General features: G+C 45.9%; 1 protein-coding gene across 9 annotated transcripts in view; it reads right to left on the bottom strand.

Moving 5' to 3' along the window:
* Positions 1–26,053, bottom strand: part of stambpl1 (STAM binding protein-like 1) — a 92,925-nt gene that overhangs the window by 21,674 nt on the left and 45,198 nt on the right. For all 9 annotated transcript variants that reach the window (XM_068052534.1, XM_068052532.1, XM_068052537.1 and 6 more), the window contains 3 exons: positions 25,687–25,782; positions 14,335–14,692; positions 4,521–4,645 (listed from right to left, as the gene is read on the bottom strand). In XM_068052534.1, the coding sequence (XP_067908635.1) occupies positions 4,521–4,645; positions 14,335–14,692; positions 25,687–25,782 (579 nt within the window). The remainder of the gene's footprint in view (positions 1–4,520; positions 4,646–14,334; positions 14,693–25,686; positions 25,783–26,053) is intronic.

Below are 26,053 nucleotides of genomic sequence, written 5' to 3'. Positions count from 1 at the left end.
CAGTTGCAATGGGTTGGATCTCCCAGACTTTTCACAAAGTCAATGCCCCCTTCGCTCATTTCTCCGAGTATTTTCGACCTGGACATCTGTGAATAAGGCGATCTCTGGTGATCCTGTTGGTCTTTTACTTCTCCACAAACCTCAACTTTCCTAACAGGTTCAAGTCTTCGCAGCCTTTCGCTGTATTAGGTTTCTGAGAGCAGGTGTTCATTGTCTCTCTCTCTCCGCTCTGAAACTGCCACCGCTGGACTTCTTCCAATATTCTTTACAGCCTGCCTACCCTTCTGAAAATCTGTTGAATTTATCCAGAATCAAAGGTCAATAGTCAATAGTCTTTCCTAATATGCAAAGTCCACAAGTCTGGCTACAGCAAAGCCACCTGGACCTTTCTCAGTTTTCAGGTGTTGAGCAATTGCAATTCCATTTTCAGAGCCGCTGGCTCCTTGTTTACGATCTGAACGTCTGGGAGGGTGAAACCCATTGTTCTTCAGCTGTTACAACCTTATCCCTTGCCTTCTGCTTTTCAAAATGGTCTTTGATCTGGGTTCTTTGTTGCCCTGGTAATCAAGGTCCCTGTCTCATCTTTAAACAGAATTGATGTGAGGTCACCTAACTTCTCTGATTCCATCTTAAACTACATTCAAAATCCAAAGTGACTCCTGACAACGCAACCCAGATCCGACATCATCAGAGTGCTCCCAGCTTCACACATGTGCGGAACTTGCTGTCAGTATGGGGCTGCGCTTGCGTAACCTACATCAGCACCCCGCTTGCCAGGACTAATTCGCGCATGCGTATAAAAACATCATCGCGTACTGCAACGTCTGCTTGCCACTCACTCCCTGCCTCGCCACTTCTCCCCCCTCTTCAGCCCCACCCCCACCTCTGGGCCACTCACTCCCAGCCTCGCCGCTTCCTCCCCTCTGCTCTGCCTCTGCTTTCCCACTCTCTCTCACTTTTGCTCCCTGCTCCCTCCCGCTTCTGGTCCCTGCTCCCTCCCGCGATCACTGCCTTTTTTCCCCGCACGGGGGAAGTGGGGGAGAGAGAGAGTGACATGATAGGCAGGGGAGGAGAGGGAGACTGCAAACAGGACTGAGTGGGGAGCAGAAGCGGGTGGGATCGGGGAGCAGAGGCAGAGCAGAGGGAATGAAGTGGCGAGGCCTGGAGTGAGAGGCTGAGGGGGGAGAAGTGGCGAGGCGTGGAGCAAGCAGCGAGCAGATGGGCACAGGAGGCAGCAGCGAAGAGGAGCGCAATGGTAGGAGGGAGTGGGATACTGTTGGGGGTGGGATGGAGGCGGCGATTGCAGCCACTGTGGGCATTTGGGTTTCATTTATTTTTGTTTTTGTGATAAATTGAGCAGCGCCATCTTTACTACTGGCAGCTGCCAAAACGTTGCAGACAGTGCATGAGGCTGCATTTGCACATGTGCAACTACTGTGCCACCTAGTGGTTGATTTGTCAGCAAACGTAGCCTTAAAAAAAATCACAGTTTTTAAAACATAATCACGCTTCAAAGTCCAGCATTCTTAACAGAATGATCATTTACAAACACCAAATCAAGCATTCCAACTACCATAGTTTTGGTATGTTAATCAATTCCATTACTAAAGACACAGAGTCTGCAGACAACAGGAAGAAAATCAGGACAATGCCCAAAACAACCTGAGATTCCTGACCATCATGAACAGTTTTTTATAGATGATGGAATCAGAGTACATGTTGCTGATACTGTGGACTGGATTTTATTTTGGCAATGGGGGTCCTGGCGATGGGCTGGAAGGTGCAGGTGGTGGTGGGGGTGAGGGTGGTGTGGTGGCGACCCCACCTCGGCCTTATATCAGCCCGCCAGCCGAATTCAATGGTGGATAGGCAATCAGCGGGACGGAAGCTCAGCAGTCCCAGCGGTGCCACTGGGAGTGGTAGCCATTGCTGGTACGACAAGAGGCCCAGAGGAGCAGCCACTGGGGGAGGCCCAGAGCACAGGTGAGTGGGGTTGGGCCCACCGGGGCCACTAAGACAAGGGGTTGTCATTAGTGAGGGTGGGGATTAGTCTTTCAGCAGGGAGGGCCCTTGCCTCCTGGGGGCCCTCCGTGGGTCACAGAGTGACCAAGCAGGAGGGATCCCCCCACCCCCGAGCTTGCTAGGAGGCCACCAGGTTTGACCTGGAAGTGTCTTCACATAGCAGAAGACCCCTCTGACATTGGCAAAATGCCAGTAGAGGTGGCTCTTAAGTGGCCCTTAATTGGCCTTGGTCAGAATATCAGCCGCTCTGAGGCGGGACGTCTGGCCTCCAAGAACTGCCGGCCAATCAGCCGGCCGACAGCTCGTCAGTCCCAGCAGCGCCACCAGGAGCAGTGGCCACTGCTGGGACTGCACCCAGCCCAGAGCAGCATCACGGATGTCACCGTCAAAACAGGTGAGTTGGGTTTGGGTCTTGCCGGGAACAATTGGCTAGGCCCCGGTGAGGCATGGGGTGGGGTGGGTGGCGGTGGAGCTGATCAAGAGAGCGGGGGGAGGTGTTCCAGCAGGGGTGGCTTGTGTGACTGGGGCGCCCTCGTGGGGCACAGCGTGCCCAATCAAGAGGGTCCTCCCTCACCTCGAGGCTGCAAGGAGGCTGCCAGATATTACTGTGCAGCCACCTCAGCAGGCGAAGTGCTCATCCGCCGCTGGTAATATATCAGCGGCAGCAGAAGGAGGCCATTAAGTAGCAATTAATTGGCCACTTAATGGCCTCAATTGGCCTGGGGCAGGCGGGCCATTTTCCACCTGCCCTGCCGCTGGTAAAATGGGAATGACACCTCCCACTTGATTGTATGCTTCACCCCCACCCCCGCCCACCTCCCGCCCACACCCTTTTTTTTCATTCATTCATTCATGGGATGTGGGCGTCACTGGCCAAGCCAGCATTTATTGCCCATCCCTAATTGCCCTTAAGAAGGTGGTGGTGAGCTGCCTTCTTGAACCGCTGCAGTCCATTTGGGGTAGGTAGACCCACAGTGCTGTTAGGATGGGAGTTCCAGGATTTTGACCCAGCAACAGTGAAGGAACGGCAATATAGTTTCAAGTCAGGATGGTGTGTGACTTGGAGGGAAAATTGTAGGTGGTGGTGTTCCCATGTATTTGCTGCCCTTGTCCTTCTAGTTGGTAGAGGTCACGAGTTTGGAAGGTGCTGTCTAAGGAGCCTTGGTGCATTGCTGCATTGCATCTTGTAGATGGTACACACTGCTGTTACTGTGCGTCGGTGGTGGAGGGAGTGAATGTTTGTGGATGGTGTGCCAATCAAGTGGGCTGCTTTGTTCTGGATGGTGTCGAAAGTCTTGAATGTTGTTGGAGCTGCACCCATCCAGGCAAATGGAGAGTATTCCATCACACTCCTGACTTGTGCCTTGTAGATGGTGGACAGGCTTTGGGGAGTCACGAGGTGAGTTACTCGCCTCAGGATTCCTAGCCACTGACCTGCTCTTGTAGCCACGGTATTTATATGGCTACTCCAGTTCAGTTTCTGGTCAATGGTAGCCCGTAGGATGTTGATAGTGGGGGATTCAGTGATGGTAATGCCGTTGAATGTCAAGGGGAGATGGTTAGATTCTCTCTTGTTGGAGATGGTCATTGCCTGGCACTTGTGTGGCACGAATGTTACTTGCCACTTATCAGCCCAAGCCTGGATATTGTCCAGGTCTTGCTGCATTTCTACACGGACTGCTTCAGTATCTGAAGAGTCACAAATGGTGCTGAACCCGGGGGGCAAAAAATTCCAGCCCTGGCATCTACACAACTAAATCAAGTTCCCTCATCCCTAAAGCAGACTCACCAAAGAGTCTGCTGTTAGGACTAGGAGACTGGACTTAGCATTAAACTAAACTAAACAGCTGTTATCCAGACAGGCATAACTGCCCTTGAATTCAATATCTTTGCTGCTTTCTGTTTATATAATACTTGTTGCTGTTCAATAAGGGCAGCACAGTGGCGCAGTGGTTAGCACCGCAGCCTCACAGCTCCAGCGATCCGGGTTCAATTCTGGGTACTGCTTGTGCGGAATTTGCAAGTTCTCCCTGTGAACCGCCTGGGTTTCCGCCGGGTGCTCCGGTTTCCTCCCACAGCCAAAGACTTGCAGGTTGATGGGTAAATTGGCCATTATAAATTGCCCCTAGTATAGGTAGGTGGTAGGGAGTGGTGGTAAAAATATGGGATTAGTGTAGGATTAGTATAAATGGGTGGTTGATGGTCGGCACAGACTCGGTGGGCCGAAGGGCCTGTTTCAGTGCTGTATCTCTAAATAAATAATAGAAAAAAACAATGTGCTGAATGTATGAGCCTGAAACAGGAGATCATGGCTCCTGAAAAAGGTCAATGTAGCACAGCCTTACACCTGAGCTGGTTATGGAGTGAATCAAAATAAAACCTGGACTGAACAACATTGTCAGTAATAGATCCATCATTGACAGTAAAAACTAATTTCAGAAGTGACGACTGTTGCAAAGAATGGATTTGAAAACATTTTTTTATCTTCTGATTCTTACCAGCTTTCCACTAAGAATTCCACAGGTTTCTATTCCTCGTGCTGTATTAGTATCAGCCTGCATCAAAAACCTTTGGCAAAGGTTCTTAGGAAGGACAACATGCTGAAGTCCATCGACATTCTGTCCTGTAAAATATTGTTAAGTAGAAATCAGCTATATACCAGCCAGAAAATGATCGCTCCCAATGGTACAACAAGCATCTTAGTAGATTCATTATTTAATTTGCAGAAATAGCATGGAATCAATTTTATTTGAGCCCATTTATGGCTGTTTCACAAGTGATAAGTGCAGTTACATTGAATACACAGAAACAGGTCATTCAGCCAACTGCTCTGTGCAATTCAGAATTCAGAAGTTTGGTCATTTTTACTTAAAAGCAAAAGACTGCGGATGCTGGAAATCTGAAATAAAAACAGAAAATGCAGGAAACACTCAGCATCTGTGAAGAGAAAATCAGAGTTAATGTTTCAGGTCAAAAACCTGAGCTCTGATGAAAAGTGTTAGGCCTGAAACCTTGGGCAGATTTTTCAGGCCCCGCCGAAGGCAGGAGCAGAAGCAGACAGGGCCCGAAAATACCACCACAGGCCGGTGTGCCAGTTTCCCGACCCCGTTCCCGGCGCCAACCATTTTTGTCAAGGCAGGTTCAGGGCTAGCAGGGCTATCCAACCCCAAGAGGCAAGTAACCAATTAGGCTCATTAACAGCCATGTTAACCACACTTTTCTGGGATTTTCCAGTCAGGCTCATAAGAACATAAGAAATAGGAGCAAGAGTAGGCCACTTGGTCCCTCAAGCCTGCTCTGCCATTCAATAAGATCATGGCCTTAACTCCAATTCCCTGCCTGTCTCCCATAACCCTTGACTCCTTGTAGATCAAAAATCTGTCTACCTCAGCCTTGAATATATTCAATGACCCAGCCTCCACTGCTCTCTGGGTAGAGAATTTCAATGATTAACGACACTCTCAGAGAAGAAATTCCTCCTCATTTCCATCTGAAATGGGAGGCCCTTATTTTGAAACTGTGCCCCCTCATTCTAGATTCCCCCACGGGGAGAAACATCCTCTCAGCATCTACCATATCAAGCCCCCTCTGAATCTTATATGTTTCAATAAGATCACCTCTCATTCTTCTAAACTCTAATGTGTATAGGCCCAACCTGCTCAAACCTTCATCATAAGGCAACCCTTTCATCCCAGAATCAATCTAGTGAACCTTCTTTGAACTGTCTCCAATGCAAGTATATCCCTCCTTAAATAAGCAGACCAAATCTGTACGCAGTATTCTAGGTGTGGTCTCACCAACGCCCTGTACAGTTGTAGCAAGACTTCATTACTTTTACACTCCATCTCCCTTGCAATAAATGGCAACATTCTATCTGCCTGTTAGAGAAACTTCCAAGCCTGTTTGTAAAGAAGACACTGTTACAAGGATGCTATGGTGGAGATTGTTTATTGCTTGCCACAGAGCTTACTTCTCCACTCCTAACAACAACACCACCAGCCAGTGCTGGCTGGCTCTTCTTTATACATATATATATATAAATAATATGATTGAATACAATTGATTAATTAACACCCAAAACCTGTTCACCCTATTATCTTGAACTAACATTCATTAACAACCCCTAATACAGCCTTCCTAATTACTTGCTATACATGTGTGCTAACTTTTTGTGATTCATGTACAAGGACACCCATCTGTACTGCTGCATTCTGTCATCTCCATTTAAATAATATGCTGCTTTTCAATTCTTCCCACCAAACTTGGAAACAATACACTCAGACCCTTCATCCAATTCATTAATATAGATTGTAAATAGTTGAGGCCCCAGCATTGATCCCTGTAACACCCACCAGTTACAATTTGCCAACCTGAAAATGACCCATTTATCCCGACTCTGTTTCCTGTTAGTTAGCCAATCCTCTATCCATATATATTACTAATATATTACCCCCAACACCATGAACTCTTATCTTGTGTATGTAGCACTTTTGAAAATCCAAATATACTACATCTACTGGCTCCCCTTTATCCACCCTATTTGTTGCATCCTCAAATAACTCTAATAAATTTTCCTTTCACAAAACCATGTTGACTCTGCTTGATTGTATTATGATTTTCTAAATGTCCTGCTACTATTTCCTTAATAACGGATTCCAACATTTTCCCGATGACAAATGTTAGGCTAACTGGCCTATAGATTCCTGGTTTCAGTCTCCCTCATTCCTCAAATAGAGGTGTTACGTTTGAGGTTTTCCAATCTGCTGCATCCTTTACGGAATCTAGGGAATTTCGGAAGATTACAACAAATGCATCCACTACCTCTGCAGCCACTTTCTTTTAAGACCAAGGATGCAAGCCATCAGGTCCAGAGGACTTGTCAGCCTTTAGTTACATTAATGTTCCCAGTACTTTGTCTCTAGTGATATTGATAAAGTTCCTCCCTCTCTTCTGCCTCTTGATTTTCTGCTCCAGTTTTCCAAACCAACGAGGGACAGTTTATCTGCCTGGAGTCGGGCACCCAGTGGCAGGCCGGTAGGCCAGCATTCCAGGCAGGCCTACAGACCTCCCTGTCAACCTGAGTGTGGTCGCAGCCAAAGGCCACCCCATAGATTTAAACAGTTTTTTTATTTAAAGTTGAAAAAAGTTGGTGAGAGGACACCTCCATGTTGAAGTGCCCTCTCAGTTACTTACCAACAGCCTGCTGTTCCTCTCAAGTCAGAAGATTAACCCTCCAGCTGTAAGAGCCCATCCACCACCTTAAATTGGACAGGGAACCTGTCTCTACACAAATTAAGGTGGCGCCTCCATGAAAATCCCGAAGAATAACTATTTCTCCCCAAGGTTTGGGACCAGGAAACAGTCCCGATTCCTGCATCCCACCCCCGGAGAGGAAAACAAGCCCTTTAACTTTGATGCTCTCTCCACAGATGCTGTCTGACCTGCTTAGTATTTCTAGCATTTTCAGTTTTTGGCCATTTTTATTAAGAGCTCAGAATATTGGCAAACTGCCCCTGAGGGCACAACCAGAGTGCTGCTTCAAAAATGATCAAGATTATCCATTATACTGATGTCATCACCTCCATACTTCATTAACCAAAGGATCAAATCAAAAAAGCTCTGCAGTCCTGCCACATCCAGTCATGAATGGCGGGGGAGAATTAAAACAACCAGAGGAGGAAACTCCACAAACATCCCTATCCTCTTGCAAAAGAAAAGGCATTTGCAACCATCTTGAGCCGGAAGTACCGAGTGGATGATCCATCTCGGCCTCCTCCTGAGGTCCCCAGCATCACAGATGACAGTCTTCAGCTAATTCAATTCACTCCACGTGACATCAAGAAACGGCTGAAAGCCGCAGCAAAGGCTCAATGGGGAAAGACCACAGTGTAAGGTCCCCCCACCAAGCTGAACTGAGGGGCTGGATCCATGGGAAACCCCTCGAACTGTATCGGGAAAATTTTGTGTGCTGTAAAATGTAAAAATGTATATGGCATGACAAATGTGAAATGGAAGGGGTATGATGCCACTCATGATTGTATTGAAGGAAACTGATCTCCCTTGCAATGTTTGTATTTTTTGGTGCTGTTTGAAACTATTTAGAAATGTATTTTTCACAGATTTTTATGAATAAAGTATATTTTGGAAATAAAAAAAATCAAGAAACGGCTGAAGGCAGCTGATACAGCAAAGGCTATGGGCCATGAGAACATCCCAACTGTAGTACTGAAGACTTGTGCTCCAGAACTTGCCGCACCCCTAGTCAAGCTGTTCCAGTGCAGCTACGACACTGCCATCTACCTGGCAATGTGGAAAATTGCCCAGGGATGTCCTGTACACAACAAGAAGGATAAATCCAATCCGGCCAGTTATGCCCCATCAGTCTATTCTCGATCATCAGTAAAGAGATGGAAAGTGTTGTTGACAGTGGTATCAAGTGGCACTTAAACATCAATAAACTGCTCACCGATGCTCAGTTTGGGTGCTGTCAGGGCCACTTGGCTCCAGACCTTATTTCAGCCTTGGAGCAAACATGGACAAAAGAACTGAATGCAAGAGGTGAGGTGAGAGTGACATCAAGGCAGCAATTTGACCGAGTATGACATCAAGGAGCCCTAGCAAAACTGGAGTCAATGGGAACCAAGGGAAACTTTCCATTGGTTGGAGTCATACCAAGCACAAAGGAAATTGGTTGTGGTTGTTGCAGGTCAAACATCTCAGTCCCAGTACATCAATGGAGGAGTTCCTCAGGGTAGTGTCCTGGCCCAACCATCTTCAGCTGCTTCATCAATGACCTTCCCTCCATCATAAGGTCGGAATTGGAGATGTGCGCTGATGATTGCGCAGTGTTCAATACCATTCGCGACTTCTCCAATACTGAAGCAGTCTGTGCCCACATGCAGCAAGACCTGGACAACATTCAGGCTCAGGCTGGTAGCATTCACACCACACAAGTGATAGGCAATGACCATCTCCAACAAGAGAGAATCTAACCATCTCCCCTTGACATTCAATGGCATTATCATCACTGAATCGTCCACTATCAACATCCTGGAGGTTAGCATTGACCAAAAACTGAACTGGAGCAGTCATATAAATACCGTGGCTACAAGAGCAGGTCAGAGGCTGGCAATCCTGTGGCGAGTAACCTACCTCCTGACTCCCCAAAGCCTCTCCACCATATACAAGGCAGAAGTCAGGAGTGTGATAGTATAGGATGGCATAAGGACATTAATAAGAAGGGATCTGGCCTCAGAAGATCATGAAGTAGAATCAGTTTGGGTGGAAATTGGGAATAGCAGGAGTCAGAAAACACTGGTGGGAGTAATTTTTTTTTTTATTCGTTCATGGGATGTGGGCGTCACTGGCCAGGCCAGCATTTATTGCACATCCCTAATTGCCCTTGAGAAGGTGGTGGTGAGCTGCCTTCTTGAACCGCTGCAGTCCATGTGGGGTAGGTACACCCACAGTGCGGTTAGGAAGGGAGTTTTTCATTCCTTTTTATTGACTTCGTAGTGGTTAGATACGACTGAGTGGCTTGCCAGGCCATTTCAGAGGGCATGTAAGAGTCAACCACATTGCTGTGGGTCAGGAGTCACATGTAGGCCAGACCAGGTAAGAACAGCAGATTTCCTTCCCTAAAGGACATTAGTGAACCAGATGGGTTTTACAACAATCGACAATGGAAACATGGTCATCATTAGACTAGCTTTTTAATTCCAGATTTATTAATTGAATTCAAATTCCACCTACTGCTGTGGTGGGAGTCGAACCCATGTTCCCAGAGCAATACCCTGGGTCTCTGGGTTACTAGTCCAGTGACAATACCACTACGCCACCGCTTCCTAACAGTAGTTATATTATAGGTCAGAAAATTAAATGGGAAATTATTGAAAATGTAAAAAAGGTAATGTATTAATTGTGAGGGACGTTAATCTGCATATAGACTGGGGAAATCAAATTGGCAATAACGGTCTAGAATTTGTAGAATGCTTTTGTGACAGTTTCTTGGAGCAATACGTTGTAGAACCAACTAGGGATAAAGCTATCTTAGATCTCGTTTTGTGTAATGAAGCAGGGCTAAAAAACAATGTCACAGTAAAAGATCCACTGGGAAATAGTGATCACAATACCATTGAATTTCATGTTAAGTTTGAAAGTGACACATTTCAATCACAAACATGAATCTTAAACTTAAACAAAGCCAATTACGAAGGTATGAGGGGAGAACTGGCTAAGGGTTATTATGTAAATAGACTGGAAGGTATGGCGGTAAATGAACAGTGGGAAACATTTAAAGAAACCATTCAAAGGGTTCATCAAAAGTACATCCCGTTCAAAACCAAAAACGTGTCCAGGAAGACCCATCTATGGCTCACTCAGGAAGTTAAGGAGAGTATTAGATTAAAAGAACAGGCTTACAATGTTGCAAAAAATAATAGCATGCCTGAGGATTGGAAGTGTTTTAGAAACCAGCAAAGGGTCACCAGAAAGTTGATAAAAAGGGAAAAAATAGAATGTGCGAGTAAACTAGCCAGCAAGAGCTTTTATAAGTACATAAAAAGGAAGAGATTAGCTAAAGTAATCATTGGTCCTTTAGAGGCAGAGACAGGAGAAATTATCATGGGGAATGAGGAAATGGTAGAGGCATTGAAAAAATATTTTGTGTCTGTCTTCACAGTAGAAGACACTAAAACACGACTACCCGACATGAACGCGACCGGACCCAACGGCGTGTCAGGTTCGGGTCGGGTTTCTCTTCCAGGTCCGGCATTCAGGCTCGGGTCGGATTCGGCTGGATATGGACACAGTGCTGCCTTGCTCAGGGAGGGAAGTAATCTTCAAAATTTGAACATTCAGCCGTGACGTCAAGGCAGGAAATGTGCTGCTGGAACGGAGGATCACAACATTTGGACAAGGTAGAACACAATAACCTGTTTGATATAATTAACTTTATTACTGTAGTCGGGTTGGGTCGGGTCGGTGCGGGAAAAAAATCAAAGGACTGGGGCCCGGGTCAGGTTCGGGTTGGATGTGGTCGGGTCAGGCCCGGGTCGAGTTTCAATTTCATACCCAAGCAGACCTTTAGAAGACACAAGTTCCATACCAGAAATAGGCAGTAACCTAGGGGTTAAAAAAAGTGAGGAAATTAAGGATATTGATATCAGTCAAGAAAAAGTATTGGAGAAACCTGAGGGACTAAAATCTGACAAGTCCCCAGGACCAGATGGCCTACATCCTAGGGTTCTAAAAGTGATAGCTGCAGAGATAGTGGATGCACTGTCTATGATTTTCCAGAATTCCTTAGATTCAGGAATGGTCCCGTCAGATTGGAAGTTGGCAAATGTTACACCGCTTTTCAAGAAAGGAGTTCAAGAGAAAACAGGGAACTGCAGGCCAGTTAGCCTATGATCAGTCATTGGGAAGATGCTGGAAACTATTATTAAGGAAGTCTTAACATTGCACTGTGAAAAGCATAGTATAATTAGAACAAGTCAGCATGGTTTTACTAAAGGGAGATCCTGTTTGACAAATTTATTCGAGTTTTTTGAGGATGTAACTAGAAGGGTAGATAAAGGGGAACCAGTAGATGTAGTATACCTGGATTTTCAAAAGGCATTCGATAAGGTGCCACATAAAAGATTAATAGGCAAGATAAGGGCTCATAGTGTTGGGGGTAATATATTAGCGTGGTTAGAGGATTGGCTATCAGACAGGAAGCAAAGCATGAGCATAAATGGAGCATTTTCAAATTGGCAGGCAGTGAATAGTGCGATGCCACAAGGATCAGTGCTGGGGCCTTAGCTATTTACACTCTATATTAATGACTTGGATGAAGAGATAGAGAGTAATGTATCTAAGTTTGCTGATGATACAAAGCTTGGTGGAAAGGTAAGCTGCATGGAGGATGTAGAGAGGCTGTAAAGAGACATAGACAGGTTAAGTGAGCAACAAGATGGCAAATGGAGTATAATATAGGGAAGCGTGAAGTTGTTCACTTTGGTCATAAAAATAGAAAAGCAGAATATTTTTTTTAAAAGGTATGAAACTGGTAAGTGTTGATATTCAGAAAGATTTGGGGGTACTCGTACAAGGAACGCACAAAGTTAACATACAGGTGCAGCAGGCTATTAGGAAGGCAAATGGCATGTTGGCCTTTATTACAAGAGGATTGGAGTACAGGAATAAAGAAGCCTTACTAAAATTGTACAGAGCTTTGGTGAGACTATACCTGGAATACTGTGTGCTGTTTTGATCTCCACATTTAAGAAAGGATATACTTGCACTGGAGGCAGTGCAGCAAAGATTTACTAGATTGGTCCCTGGGATGAGGGGGTTGTCCTATGATTAGAGGCTGAGTAAATTGGGCCTATATTCTCTGGAGTTTAGAAGAATGAGAGGTGATCTAATTGAGACATACAAGATTCTGAAAGGGCTTGATAGGATAGAAGCTGAGAGATTGTTCCCACTGGTCAGGGAATCTAGAACACAGGGACACAGTCTCAGGATAAGGAGTCAATCATTCAGGACTGAGATGAGGGGAAATTACTTCATTCAAAGGGTTGTGAATCTTTGGAACGCTCTACCCCAGAGGGTTGTGGATGCTCCATAAGGCTGGGATAGATTGATTTTTGGTCTCACAGGGAATCAAGGGATATGTGGAGGGGGCAGGAAAGGGGAATTGAAGCCCAAGATCAGCCAGGACAGTATTGAATGACGGAGCAGGCTCGATGGGCCATATGGTCTACTTCTGCTGCTATTTTTTGTGTTCTTGTGTTCTTGTAATTAGCCTCCTGTGTGGCACTTTGCTGAAAGCCTTCCAAAAGTCCAAATATATAACACCTATGCACAACCTTAACTAACCTTCTCTGTTACCCACCTCATCAAAGAATTCAATCAAGTTAGTCAGACACAATTTGCCTTTAACAAATCAATGTTGGCTTTCCTTGATTAACCCATGCCTTTCCAAATTAAAGTTTATTTTCTCTCTGATAATGGTTTCTAAAAACCTCCCCACTACCAATGTTAGATTGACTGGCCTGCAGTTTTCTGGTTTATCCTTCTTTCCTTTCTTGAATAGTTCTATAACATTAACAACCCTACAGTCCTCTGGTACTACCCCTGTATCCAATGAGAATTGAAAAATAAGACCAAAGCTTCTGCTATTTCTATCTTTGTTTCTTTCAGCAACCTAGGATGCATTCCATCTGGACCAGGTGACTTACTAACTTTCAGTAATGCTAATCTTTTTAATACATGTTCTCTATTATTATCCATTCCATAACTTCTCTCTCCTTTTAGTGTAACTTTCACATCATCTGCTTCCTTTGTGAGATAGTCTGTTTTAGTGATGTTGATTGAGGGGTGAATGTTGACCAGCACACTAGGGATAGCTCCCTGCTCATCTTTGAAACAGTACAATGGGATCTTTTATGTCCTCCCATGAGGGCAGATGAGACCTTCAGTTTGCCAAAAGATGACACCTCTAACAGTGCAGCACTTATTGGACTGAAGTGTCACACTAATCTATGTGCTTAAATCTCTGGAGTGGGTCTTGAATCCTTGACCTCCTGAGTCAGAGGTGAGAGTTCTATCACCGAGGCACGGCTGACACTGGTGAAAACTAGTGAGAATAAAAACGTGTATAATTCCTGGGAGTGTACCCCAATGCCTATCACCCTTAATGATCTGGAGTGTAACAATCAGGTTTAAAAATTCAAACCGTGTAGATAACATAAATAGCTGGGTAAATGGCAGCACACAAACCAAACCAAACCTGAAACTGAAAGTTAATGAGAGAATCCAATCACAAAAAAATTCTGCATTATTCACAGAAGAAGGTCATTCAGCCCATCATGTCCATGCTGGCTCTTTGAGAGAGCTACCCTATTAGACTTACTGTCCTGCCCTTTCCATATAGACCCCTAATATTTTCCTTTTCAAGTATATATCCAATTCCCTTTTGAATATTACTAATGAATCCACCTCCATCACCCTTTCAAACAGTGATTAGATCCCATATCATGGTCAATCAAACAAAAAATTAAAGGCCCTTAATTAACTGCTTCCTCCCATACCTCATGTCCTACTGAATGGTAAAGTCAGAACAAAAAAAACAGCACATAAACAATGGCACCAACAAAGGGAAGCTCTGGGCTGATAGATTATTGTTAGGCAGGGGTATGGAAGCAAGGCAGGTAAATGGAGTTAAGATACAGACCAACCATGATCTAACTGAATGTCAGAACAAGCTTGAGGGGCTGAACAGCCTACTCCTGACTCTACATTCTTCTTGTGTTCCTAAATACTTACTAGTAGTAGAGTTCTGCGGTTTCAGGGACCTGTCCACTGGAGGACACCATCCTGGTTGGGCATCACTTGGCACCTGGCCAGCAGCGTTTAGTGCTTGCCGAGGAGGAATGGAAGGCTCAGTGTTTTCATGGGCAGCAGCAGTGCAGGTTAACATCCCACCATCACTCTGCTCCGACACTCTCAGCTTTAGTTCTTTCTGTTTCTCCTTCACAAAATCTTGCCTTTTCAGCTGCTCTTCAAAGAACTGAAACTGCTGCACTTCCAACTGCTGCTGCCGAATCCTAGCGACACGCAATTTTTCCTCCTCGATCAACTTATTTTGCTGCTGCCTTTCCAAATCAACTTCTTTAGCTTTGCTCTGTGAAAACCATACAAGCATTGTTCTTTAAAAAAAAATAGAACAATCCAGCATAATGGGGATCAGAGTCTATGGATATAACAGAAGCAAAATACTGCGGGTGTTGGAAATCTGAAATAAAAACAGAAAGTGCTGGAAATACTCAGCAGGTCAGGCAGCATCTGTGGAGAGAGATATGAGATATGACATTTCGAGTCAGATATGACTCTTCTTCAGAATTTATGGCTAGCTCCTTATCATTGCCTATTAAACCATTGTAAATTAAGGTACTCCTGATAATCTTATCTTGAGCTAAGAGGGAACTAATCTAAAATAGTTTACCTTCTGTACATATCTAGGTCTTCTGCGACTGTGTGTATTCAAAGGTCATTGAACAAAGACAATACCAGAGTGAACAGTGACCTCCAGAAAACATGTCTCAAAACAGAATAGTACTGAAAATATGAGTAACACATAACATCCCTGTAAGCCTTCAGTGCGTCCACTCAAAAATATTCAGAAAACAGCCAGAAACACTGGCAGTTATTTTGCTTATGAGTCTCACGTAGGTAATTCAATACAAAAATTAATGAAGACATCCTTCCAATCATTATTTTTAGAAAGACTATAGGAAATATTTCACTGGTTTCATTTTTCAAGGGATATTGGGATCATAATACAAGGTGGTACTGAATTGTACTTGACCCTGGACACAAGGTAAATTAAGTTGCTGGACAACATTAGATTGGAAAAGTCCTCTTCCACCTGGTCTGTTGATAGGTCATAGGTATGTAAACACTTAAGACATGATAGCCTATTAGATTAAGGCAAAATCCAGTGATTTATGAAGCCACGGTGATACAATTTCTGCTCAGAGTTAGCCTATGTCAGTAATTCCGGTCTGAAATTGAACCACTGTGGCTTAATTGAAATTCAAAAGGGCTCAGTGTCCTTGAGCAAATGCAGGGGAAAAGTAATCTCGGAATCTTGTTGCTGATCATTATGCTGTCTAGAAACTGTAGATCTACAGGCATAGGGCAAAGACATTGTCAGGCTCTGCTACTGTCTGTCACACGAAGCTGAGTGAGTTCAAAAACAGCCTTTCAAGTCCAGCTCAGACTGCTGGAATGGCATTTTCTTTTGACTGCTGGCTAGAAGGATCCCACATGAAATATATTTAGGATGTCTTCATTCTGGTGGGAATTGCCAGTAGCACAAAATTCAAACTAATTGGCACTGTCACTCAGACAAGTATAAGGGTGGTTGGTGCAGTGTGTGGTTGGGGCATTTCTTCTGAGCCTACGGTTGAAGGACACAGTGGGAGGAAGCTGTGCTCTGTGTCTGCCTGCACTCGATAGGATCTGGGATTGTTTGGTGCTAAAACAGGATGCCTGAAATGGGAACAGTTCAATTCCTCAGCACTCATCGTGATGAACACAAAAAGAAAAAGAAAAAGAAAAATAAATTTCAAAAACAGCTGGTCAATCATAATCAATGGCCTTTGAGTGAAATACCAGAAAGCTTTCTGGTGCTTAAGGACCCACAACCAGGGTAGGTCTGCATGTACAGAAAATAAATTGCGCAGGGAGAGGGGGAAGAGCCATTGAACTGTTTTAATCAGCAACTTCATGCAGTTCTGCCCAATTTTCTAATATGAATCTGAGGAAAAGCTACATTTGTTATGGTTTTGAGGGATATTTTTGTATAGATTTATTTGAATATTTTGACCTTGTTGAGGAGAATCCATTATTCCTACTCATAGTATTATCTCAGCATTAATTAATATAAGAGCAAATTCGCCAAACTGAGCAACCAACAGGGAGGCGCTGTAATCAAAGGGACCTCGGAAAAAGATTCAGTGCCAAGGCCTCGGCCTGGCTTTCCACTGGTTTTGATGACAGCTCCCTAAAGAGATTACAAATATAGCCTTTAAAAGGAAAGGCAAGACTTGCTTTTATATAAAAACAGAAAGTGCTGGAAATACTCAGCAGGTCAGGCAGCATCTGTGGAGAGAGAAGCAGAGTTAACGTTTCAGGTCTGTGACCTTTCATCAGAACTGGCAAAGGTTAGAAAATAATTACGTTTTAAGCAAGTGAAGCGGGGGGGTTGGTGCAGGGGCAGGGGGTGTTGTTGGGGAAGAGAACCAAAGGGAAGGTATGCGATGGGGCAGAGGTCAGGAGAGATTAAATAACAAAGATGTCATGGGACAAAGGCAAAGAGTGTGTTTATGGTTGTGGTGAAAGACAAAGCATTAGTACAGAGAGAGCGTTAATGGCAAAATAATGAGCAGCTCTGGCTACATGAAAAACAGGCACATGCATCAAAAATAAAATCAAATAATAAAAAATATAGAAAAGTAGAAAAAAGGCCAGTCATGCTCTGAAGTTATTGAACTCAATGTTCAGTCCGCAAGGCTGTAGAGTGCCAAATTGAATGATCAGGTGCTGCTCCTCCAGCTTGCGTTGATGTTCACTGGAACACTAGAGCAGGCCAAGGACAGAAATGTGAGCATGAGAGCAGGGGAGTTGTTGAAATGGCAAGCGACCAGAAGCTCAGGGTCATGCTTTCATAGACTTGCTTTTATACAGCACCTTCCATGGCCCCAGGATATCCCAAAGTGCTTTACAGCCAATTTGTACACTGTAACAGCCCAAAAACAGCAATGAAATAAATGGCTGTTTTAGGTGTTGGTTGAAGGATAAATATTGGTCAGGAAACTGGGAGACACCCCCGCGATTCAATAAAACAATTGCTAGTAGTATAAATTATGCACTTTCCAGCTCTTGCTGCGTGAGGTGAGCTAAGAGTTCAATACAACTGTTTGGTGCCATACTCTCACTGATTACTGGACTGTGGCATTGTCTTTAAGACAGAGTATCATGTTATATAAAGTGGCTTTAATCCCCAATGAGGAATCTCAGTATAATCATAGACACAGATGTAATGCAGTTTCCCCAGGTACAAGTACAGGGCAGAATTGTATGATGCATGATAAAAACTGTCTGAATAGCTCCATTGAGACCAGTCAAACTATCAATATGGGACTGGCTCAGGCCTCCCCGAACTTGCTCACCTTTAACTAGAGATACTTACTTGGCATTGCTGGTCACATGCACCATACCCAAGTTTAAAATGGTTACTACTGTTCATAAGCACAAACATACCATGATGTCATCTGGTCACCCCAACATGCAACACAGAAGACAGAGTTGACTTTGTGAAGCGAGGCCCTCAGTGTGGAGTGTTGCTGGAGGGAAGCATAGGGCTTGATTTTACCAGCCCCATGGAGGCCAGGGGTTGGTAAAATGGCTTGGGCCTGGGCCCCAACATCATCCTTCTGCCGACTAATCTTCCAAGATGCGGCAGCTGGATGGATCACTGACAGACACATCGGCAGCAGGCAGGTAATTAAAGCTGTTAAACGTCCATTTGTCAGGTATTTTCCTGCCTTTTTCCGAACGGCGCACCGGAATCATGGAGGCTCAGAGTCTCACCTCCTGAGTGACAATTGAGTGGAGGAGGAAACTGGCAGACATTGTTTGAAGCTGTCTGCAGGGAATGCATTGAAGAAGCGATGCTATCAAATTTGGACACACTGCACAGGGTGGGGCCAAATTGAAGTGCTATTAGTGGAAAGGTGTCTCACAGCTCCACAGCTGCCAGTGGATGCAGGACAAGCTTCTTGAGGAACTCTTAATAGTGAAGGCCTCATTTGCCAATGGGGTCTCTGCAGTCTGAGTTTGATTCCTCCAGTGAGGAGGAGAGTGGCAGAGAGATAGGGATGCAGCCACATGGAGAGGTTGTGCAGGAGCCAGGGGAGTTCCAGCAGATTGAGGAAGCGAATGGAAGTGGCACATGTGGGCAAGAAGGCAGCCTTATGGTCAAAAAGGCAGTACACAGCAGAAAGGGTGTACCATCAGAGGCTCAGCTTCATGGAAATGCCCAGGAACCAATGTCTCCGAAGACTGCGTTTCTCCAGGTAGGTGATGGCAGACCTGTGCAGAATGCTGGAGCAGGAGTTGACGCCACAGCGAAGTGGTCGACACCCATTGCATCCTGTGGTAACACTGACAGTGGCACTCAACCTTTTGATCTGTGGTTCATTCCGCAGATTGGCTGGAGATATATGTGGTGTGGCATCTCTCAGTCAGTGGCCCATCACTGCATAAAGGAAGTGATGGATGCCATGTACTGTCAGGTTGGCTAATACATCAAATTCCCAACCGATCAGGTCAGTCAGGCAGAGAGGGCAGTTGGCTTCGGGGCCACGGCTGGATTCCCCAGATGCAGGGGGTGATTGATTGTACTCATGTGGCCATCAAGGCTCCCTCAGAGCATCTAAGTGCCTTTGTGATCAGGAAGAGGTTCCACACCATGAATGTTCAAGTTGTCTGCAACCACTATAAGCAGATACTGCAGGTATACGTGAGGTTTCCAGGAAGCTACTACAACTTTTTCATCCTTAGACTGTCCCAAGTGCCTCAGCTGTTAAGGCCATCCAAACACCTTCATGGCTGGATACTGGGGACAAGAGGTATCCACTGAAAACATAGCTACTAACACCTGTATGCACGCCCAACACACAGGCAGAGGACACATACCACTGCTGCCATATCACTACAAGGACCACCATTGAGCAAGCCATTTGAAGATGAGATTTAGTTGTGATAGATCTGGGAGAGCTCTGCAGTACCCCTCCTCAAGGGTATCCTGTAACATTGTTGTCTGCTGCGCCTTACACAACCTGCCGCTCCAGAAGGGAGTAACGCTGGAGCCAGAGGACCACAGTGACTGAGCCCCTCTTCAGAGGAAGAGGAGGAGAAGGAGCATGAGACGCCTCAACAGCTGCTGGCCAACAGAGATGGCACTGCAGCGCCCATGTCGTCGGGCAGTGACATGCAAGACTTGCAACTCTCTCATTCACAGACTCTTCACATGAGTTCAATTGTAACGGGTGACCAAAACGTCCCCACCCAGAAGCATCATTGTTGGCCTGTCATTGGAGGCCCTTACCATCTCACTGGGTCCATCATCACAGCATGCCAAGGCCTTCTGTCAACACCAAAGCAAAATACTGTGCATGGTGGAAATATGAAATAAAAACAGAAAATGCTGGAAATACTCAGCAGATCATTCAGCATCTGTCGAGAGTGAAACAGAGTTAACCTTCACAGATTCTGCCTGACCTGCCAAGCATTTTCTGTTTGTACTTCTGCCAACACAGGCGCTCCTGAGGCGTTCCCCTTTGCACACCACCCATATATTTGATTCCACATCTGGTCAGGGGCAACTGGTGGAGCAGTAATGATATGAACCATTATAGATTGCATCATAAGACCTTTAATTCTCATAACACATTAAAGGTTTCTACTTTAAACAAATAATTATGATCCAGTGAAACCCCAAGTGTGAGTCCATGCATCTACACGTTCACTTGCATTGACTTTTATGGGATGCTTCCCCTGCCCCTGGAGTCGATGCAGGGGCAGGCTGCTGCCTTTCTTGCTCCAGTGCATGAGATGGCCATGGCTTGCATCCTCTGGGTACCTGAGCCCTACAGGGGCTGGGCCTCTCTTCACTCTTCCGAGGGGAAGTGGCTGTTGCTGTCACTGCCTCCATCATCTCCTCCTGCACGTCTGTGTCGTGCTCACCAGATTGTGCCACCCGTCCCAATCACGCACCATTGCCCACCAATGAGAGTGTATCTGTGCTTGTGGAGGGTGTGCTGGAATGAAGTGACACAGTCTCCTGAGATGGCAGTGGATCTTCTGAGGTGTCCAGTGGAGCAGCAGCCCTCATCGCTGCCTTATCCACTGCCGTACCTGCTAAAGAGACTTGATTTAAGTGCAACAGCTGCTCCTTCACCCAACCCCTGATGACTTCCTGTGTTCAGGAGCTACCAATGACTTTGCAGGCCCACACAGGTGCCACGGCTCACACATGGTTGAGGGAATGATGTTCACAACCATTGCTTTACTCACTCTCCATTGGCTTAACTCCAACTGCGCCTACAGCGACAGGCTGTTCTGCTGCAACCCATCCAATTTCCATTGCCTCCTCCTCCTCCATTGGCGTCACCACTGTGGTGAATAGCACCCCACCTCTCCTGCGCTGCTTTGACGCTCCCTAGCATTGTGAGCATGCTTCTCCTGCAAGCACAGACATACGCAATGTCACTCCTGTCTCACGGCCCATCTGTGCTGCTCATTCTGAGGTACTATTAATGTATAGCACCACGCCGCTGGGATGGAATGGCATCATCATGCTCCTATTCAGCTACCGCAACACAGTGTTCACCCATCACTTGCCATGGGGCTCAGGTGCATATGAAATGGGATCCTCAATGTGAATGTTGGTGCCTTGTCTTAGCCCATGCATGGGTCTACCATCTGGCATCCCCTTGATCAGGTGCTAAGAGGACTTCAAATAGTGGGAGCAGAGTTCAGGTGAGGGGATATTTAAAAAGTATGAGAAAGGACGAGGCAATAGTGCAGAGTAGCAATATGGATAATGATAACCAGAGTGTAACAGGAAGGGGCAGGGCATAAACACTTAAGAGTGCACCAGCAAATAGGGTCAGAGTAGGGAAAAATAATAAAAAGACAGAATTAAAGACTCTTTATCTGAATGCACGCAGCATTCATAACAAGTGAATTGATGGCACAAATAGAAATAAATGGGTATCATATGGTAGCCATTACAGAGACACAGCTGCAAGATGACCAAGGCGGGGAACTGAATATTCAACAGTATTTGACATTTTCAAAGATAGAAAAAGGAGGTGGGGTAACCCTGTTAATAAAGGATGAGATCAGTACAGTCATGAGAAATGACCTGAGGTGGGGTCGGAGGACAGGGGCCCAGAGAATTGCAATGGGAGGCAGGGGAGCAGAGGGCCCATCGCCTCCCCATTGCCAAGCGATTTGTCAGGATGGAACAGGCCAACGACAGCCTTCCTGCCCAGAGGCCAATTGAGGCCCTTAAGTGGCCCATTAATGGCCACTTAAGGGCCTCTCACCCCGCTGCTGGGATTTAACCAGTAGCGGGGTGTGCCTCTGCCATGCAGGGAGGCCACCCAGTAATACAAGGCACCCTCTCTGTAGGCATGCAGGGCGCTGTCCCTCCTTGTCGGACAATCTGTGGCCTACAGAGGACCCCCGCCGGGTATAACTCCACCTCCCTGGATCCCTCCTCTCCTGCACTACACGCCCACTTAGCCAGGGCCTTCTGGACTGGCTCCGGTGACCCCGCCCCAGTTACCTGAGGTCCAATTCTCCAGTGCTGAGCCTGGGTCCAAGGCCTCTGCAGTACCGGCAGTGGCCACCACTCCCAGTGGCACTGTCGATACTGCTGAGCTGCCAGCCCTGTGATTCGCCAGCAGCTGTTGGAGGCAGTATCTCTGTCTTTAAAGGGACGGGGATCCGGGCAACAGTCACTTAAGTGCTGGAACAGCGCAAGATCATGCCGGGGTGCTCGGAAAGGCCTGACGCGGCGTTCTCCCCGCCTTTTCAAATAGGAGCCCAGCCGGCACCACAAAATCCAATCCCTTGTCTCGGAAGCTGTATAATCAGTTTGGGTGGAGATAAGTAATAGCAAGGGAAAGAAGTCACTGATGGGAGTAGTTTGTAGGCCCCCTAACAGTGTAGTTACCCTATAGGAAAGAGTATAAATCAAGAAGTAATGGGGGTTTGTAAGAAACATCTTTGGCCTCCTTATCTCGAGAGACAATGGGTAAGCGCCTGGAGGTGGTCAGTGGTGTGTGGAGCAGTGGTGTGTAAGAAAGGTGCTGCAAAAATCATGGACGATTTTAATCTTCATATCGAGTGATCAAATCAAATTGGTAAAGGTAGCTTTGAGGACGAGTTCATAGAGTGTATCCGGGTCAATTTCTTAGAACAATAGATGTGGAACCAACCAGGGAACAGGATATTTTAGACTTAGTACTGTGTAATGATACAGGATTAATTAATGATGTCGTAATAAGGATCCTCTTGGGAGGAGCAATCATAACACGATAGAATTTCACATTCAGTTTGAAGGTGCGGAACTTGGGTCTAAAACTTGTGTCTTAAACTTAAACAAAGGCAATTACAACAGTATGAAGACAGAGTTAGCTAAAGTGGACTGGGAAATAGGTTAAAAGGTGAGATGGTAGAGAAGCAGTGGCAGACATTTAAGGAGATATTTCATAATTCTCAACAAAGATATGTTCCATTGAGGAAAAAAACACACTTCAAGAAGGATGTCCTTGTACATGAATCACAAAAGGTTAGCAGGCAGGTACAGCAAGTAATTAGGAAGACAGGTAGAATGGTGGCCTTTATTGCAAGGGAACGGATTATAAAAGTAGGGAAATCTTGTGCAACTGTACAGGGTGTTGGTGAGACCTTAGTAGTGCTTGCACTTTTGATCTCCTTATTTAAGGTGGGATATACTTGCTTTGGAGGCAGTTCAGAGAAGGTTCACTAGGCTGATTCCTGGGATGAAGGGGTTATCTTATGAGGAAAGGTTGAGCAGGTTGGGCTTATACTAATTGGAGTTTAGAAGAATGAGAAGTGATCTTACTGAAACAGATAAGAATCTGAGGGGGCTTGGCAGGGTCGGCGTTGAGAGGATGTTTCCCCTCATGGGGGAATCTAGAACTAGGAGGCACAATATCAGAATAAGGGGTCTCCCATTTAAGATGGAAATGAGGAGGAATTTCTTCTCTCAGAGGGTTGTTAATCTTTGGAATTCTCTTCCCCAGAGAGCAGTGAAGGCTGGGTCATTGAATATATTCAAGGATGAATTAGACAGATATTTGATCCACAAATGAGTCAAGCGTTATGGGAGGTAGGCAGAAAAGTGGAGTTAAGGCCACAATCACATCAGCCATGATCTTATCAAATGGCAAAGCAGGCTCGAGGAGCCGAATGGCCTATTCCTGCTTCTATTTCTTATGTTCTTATGCCTCACATTGCAAGGGTGCTTTTTAATTCATGTCGTCCTTGCACTTTGCTACTCTAAAGGCCACTCACCTTTCCAAACCATACCAGGTCATTAAATCTCTTCTGGCATGGACCCACATTCTTGCAACAGCTGACTTCCTCGGCCACCTCCAGCCATGCCTTCTTCCACAGGCTTGCTGGCCTTCTCCTTCCACCTGCTGAAAAGAGCACCCCTCTCCGTTCCCTCGCTGCCAGCAGCAGCACCTTCAGGGAGGCGTCACTGAATCTTGGAACAACCCTAATTCTCAATGAAGCCATTCCTTATTGCCCACCTGTTCCTTAATATCCTTTATCAGCAACCTGCTTGTGCCTTGCAGTGAGTTGCCAGCACTAGGACCTGCCTGCCACCCTTAATTGGCCAGCTCCCCCGCCTGTTGGCTCTTAATTGGTTTCTCCTCGCACCCGCCCATGTGGACCACCAGCCTGGAACCATCGGGTCATCCACTGGGTTGGTAAAATCCAGCCCATAGACTGGAGAATCAGGTGCAGAAAAACACGCACCCAGTTTGCAGCAACTCAAATTTTCTGGTACTTAACTTAGAACTTTAGCACATTTATAAACATCTGAAGCAAAGGTAAAAAAAAGAAATTGAACAATTAAAATGCTCTCTACAATGGACAACACAGTGGTACAGTGGGTCAGTTAATAGACTAATCCTCTGAATAAGGCAACTGAATCCAAGCCTATGCTGGTCACCCCATACCAAACTTTCCCCAGATGGCCAGCAGGCAAGCTGAGCCTGAGGTCATCAGGTGCTGTACAACAACATACATTTCTATAGTGACTTGTTCAGAGATGGGGGTGGAATTTCATGCTGGCGGCAGAGGTCTTGACGTCAGGGGAAACGGGCGCCTAGATCCCTGCGTCGCCTCTTTTCCGGAAGGCTCTCCGAATTTAGTGCCAATCAGGCACTTAACTGGACAGCAGCAGGCCTTCCATAGGATTTAGGACTCGGTCGCCGTAAGTCCCAGCCTTGCAGAGTTGCCATCCAATGAGAGGCCGGCAGCTGCAGCGCCACCACGGAGGTGGTGCAATGACCAGACACCAAGGAGCAGTGTTGAAACCAGGCTTAAGGTAGGTCAGGGTGGGAGGGGTCTCACAGGTGGGGGTCACGGGGGAGAGGGAGGGGGGGCAGCAGCAAGGGCAGGGGGGTGGCCCTCAGTGAGCATCCCCCCCTCCAACAACCCCCGCCCTTCCTGCTGCCAGGTCCCTTGTACAGGCACTAAATGCCTTTGAATGAGGGACCGCTCCCACCCCCGCCCCCCACAGCCGGAGCCAGGAAGCAGCCCGCACGGTTTCTCATACTGTGCTTCCCGTGCAGCAATAGGGCCGTCCGCTGCATGGGTAATGCGGCTGCAGCGAGAAGAGGCCCTTAATTGAGGATTAATTACCCAGTTAAGGGCCTCAATTGGCAGCAGGGTGGGAAGGCCATTCACAGGCCTTCCTGCCTGGACTAAATTTCAGCGGAGGCGGGTCCCCCCGCCCCCTGGCCACCATCCCACCCGATTTTATGTTCGCCCTGCCTTCAAACCCACCATGGGGGACAGCATAAAATTCCACCCAGGGGTTTAAAGCCAGACAGAGACATGAAGGGATTAGGGAGATAATTTGAACAAGTAGGAGGCAGGTGGCTGAAGTCTTTGTCCCCAAAAGTGGAGAGGGGGGATACAAAAGAAGCTGCAGCCACAGGAACTGAACTAAACTCTGATGGTGGGAGGGGGAAGATTTCGGCTGTGACAAGGCCATGGAGGGATCTGAAAAGATGGATTTCAAATGTGTAGATAAGTGCATGTGGAGCACTGCTGAAAAGAAAAAAGCAAACTATCCAAATTTCCACAGAATCACCTGCTACCAGCAAAGACATCGAAAACACCAGCAAAGATGCAGCAGATAGTCCAATCCTCCCGATCAGTGGTAGTCACTTGAATATATAGGATCAAGTGTCAGCTGGAGTATGAGAAAAGGAAAGACTACTAATGAGAAAATAACACATCTAGAACAAAGAAAATAAAAATCATTAATTTTACCTGGGCAGTCATATATTCTTTGTGTTCAGCACCATATTTAGCAATAAGCTGTGTCTTCAATTCATCTGCTCTTGGAAATGCAACTTCTTTTAGTTTCTTGGATTAAAACAGAAATTAAATGGTAATATTATCATTTGCCTAATAAAACTGCCAAAATTGATGCACACCCTCACAATAGATATACAGCCACAAACATAACCAGGGTCATCTTGACAGGCATGTGAACCTGCTTATCCAGTAAGTACAAGTTCCCTCAGTTTTCAGCCAATCATGGCTCACTTTGCAGGAGACAAAACCAGCCAGGTCCTGCACTGCTTGACAGACAAATGAATGTGTAATACTGAGAGGGGGCTGTCAAGAAGTCTTG

This window comes from Heterodontus francisci, chromosome 20 (genome assembly GCF_036365525.1).
Source record: "Heterodontus francisci isolate sHetFra1 chromosome 20, sHetFra1.hap1, whole genome shotgun sequence".
Taxonomy (NCBI): Eukaryota; Metazoa; Chordata; class Chondrichthyes; order Heterodontiformes; family Heterodontidae; genus Heterodontus; species Heterodontus francisci.
This window is presented reverse-complemented; position numbering and strand designations above follow the sequence as displayed.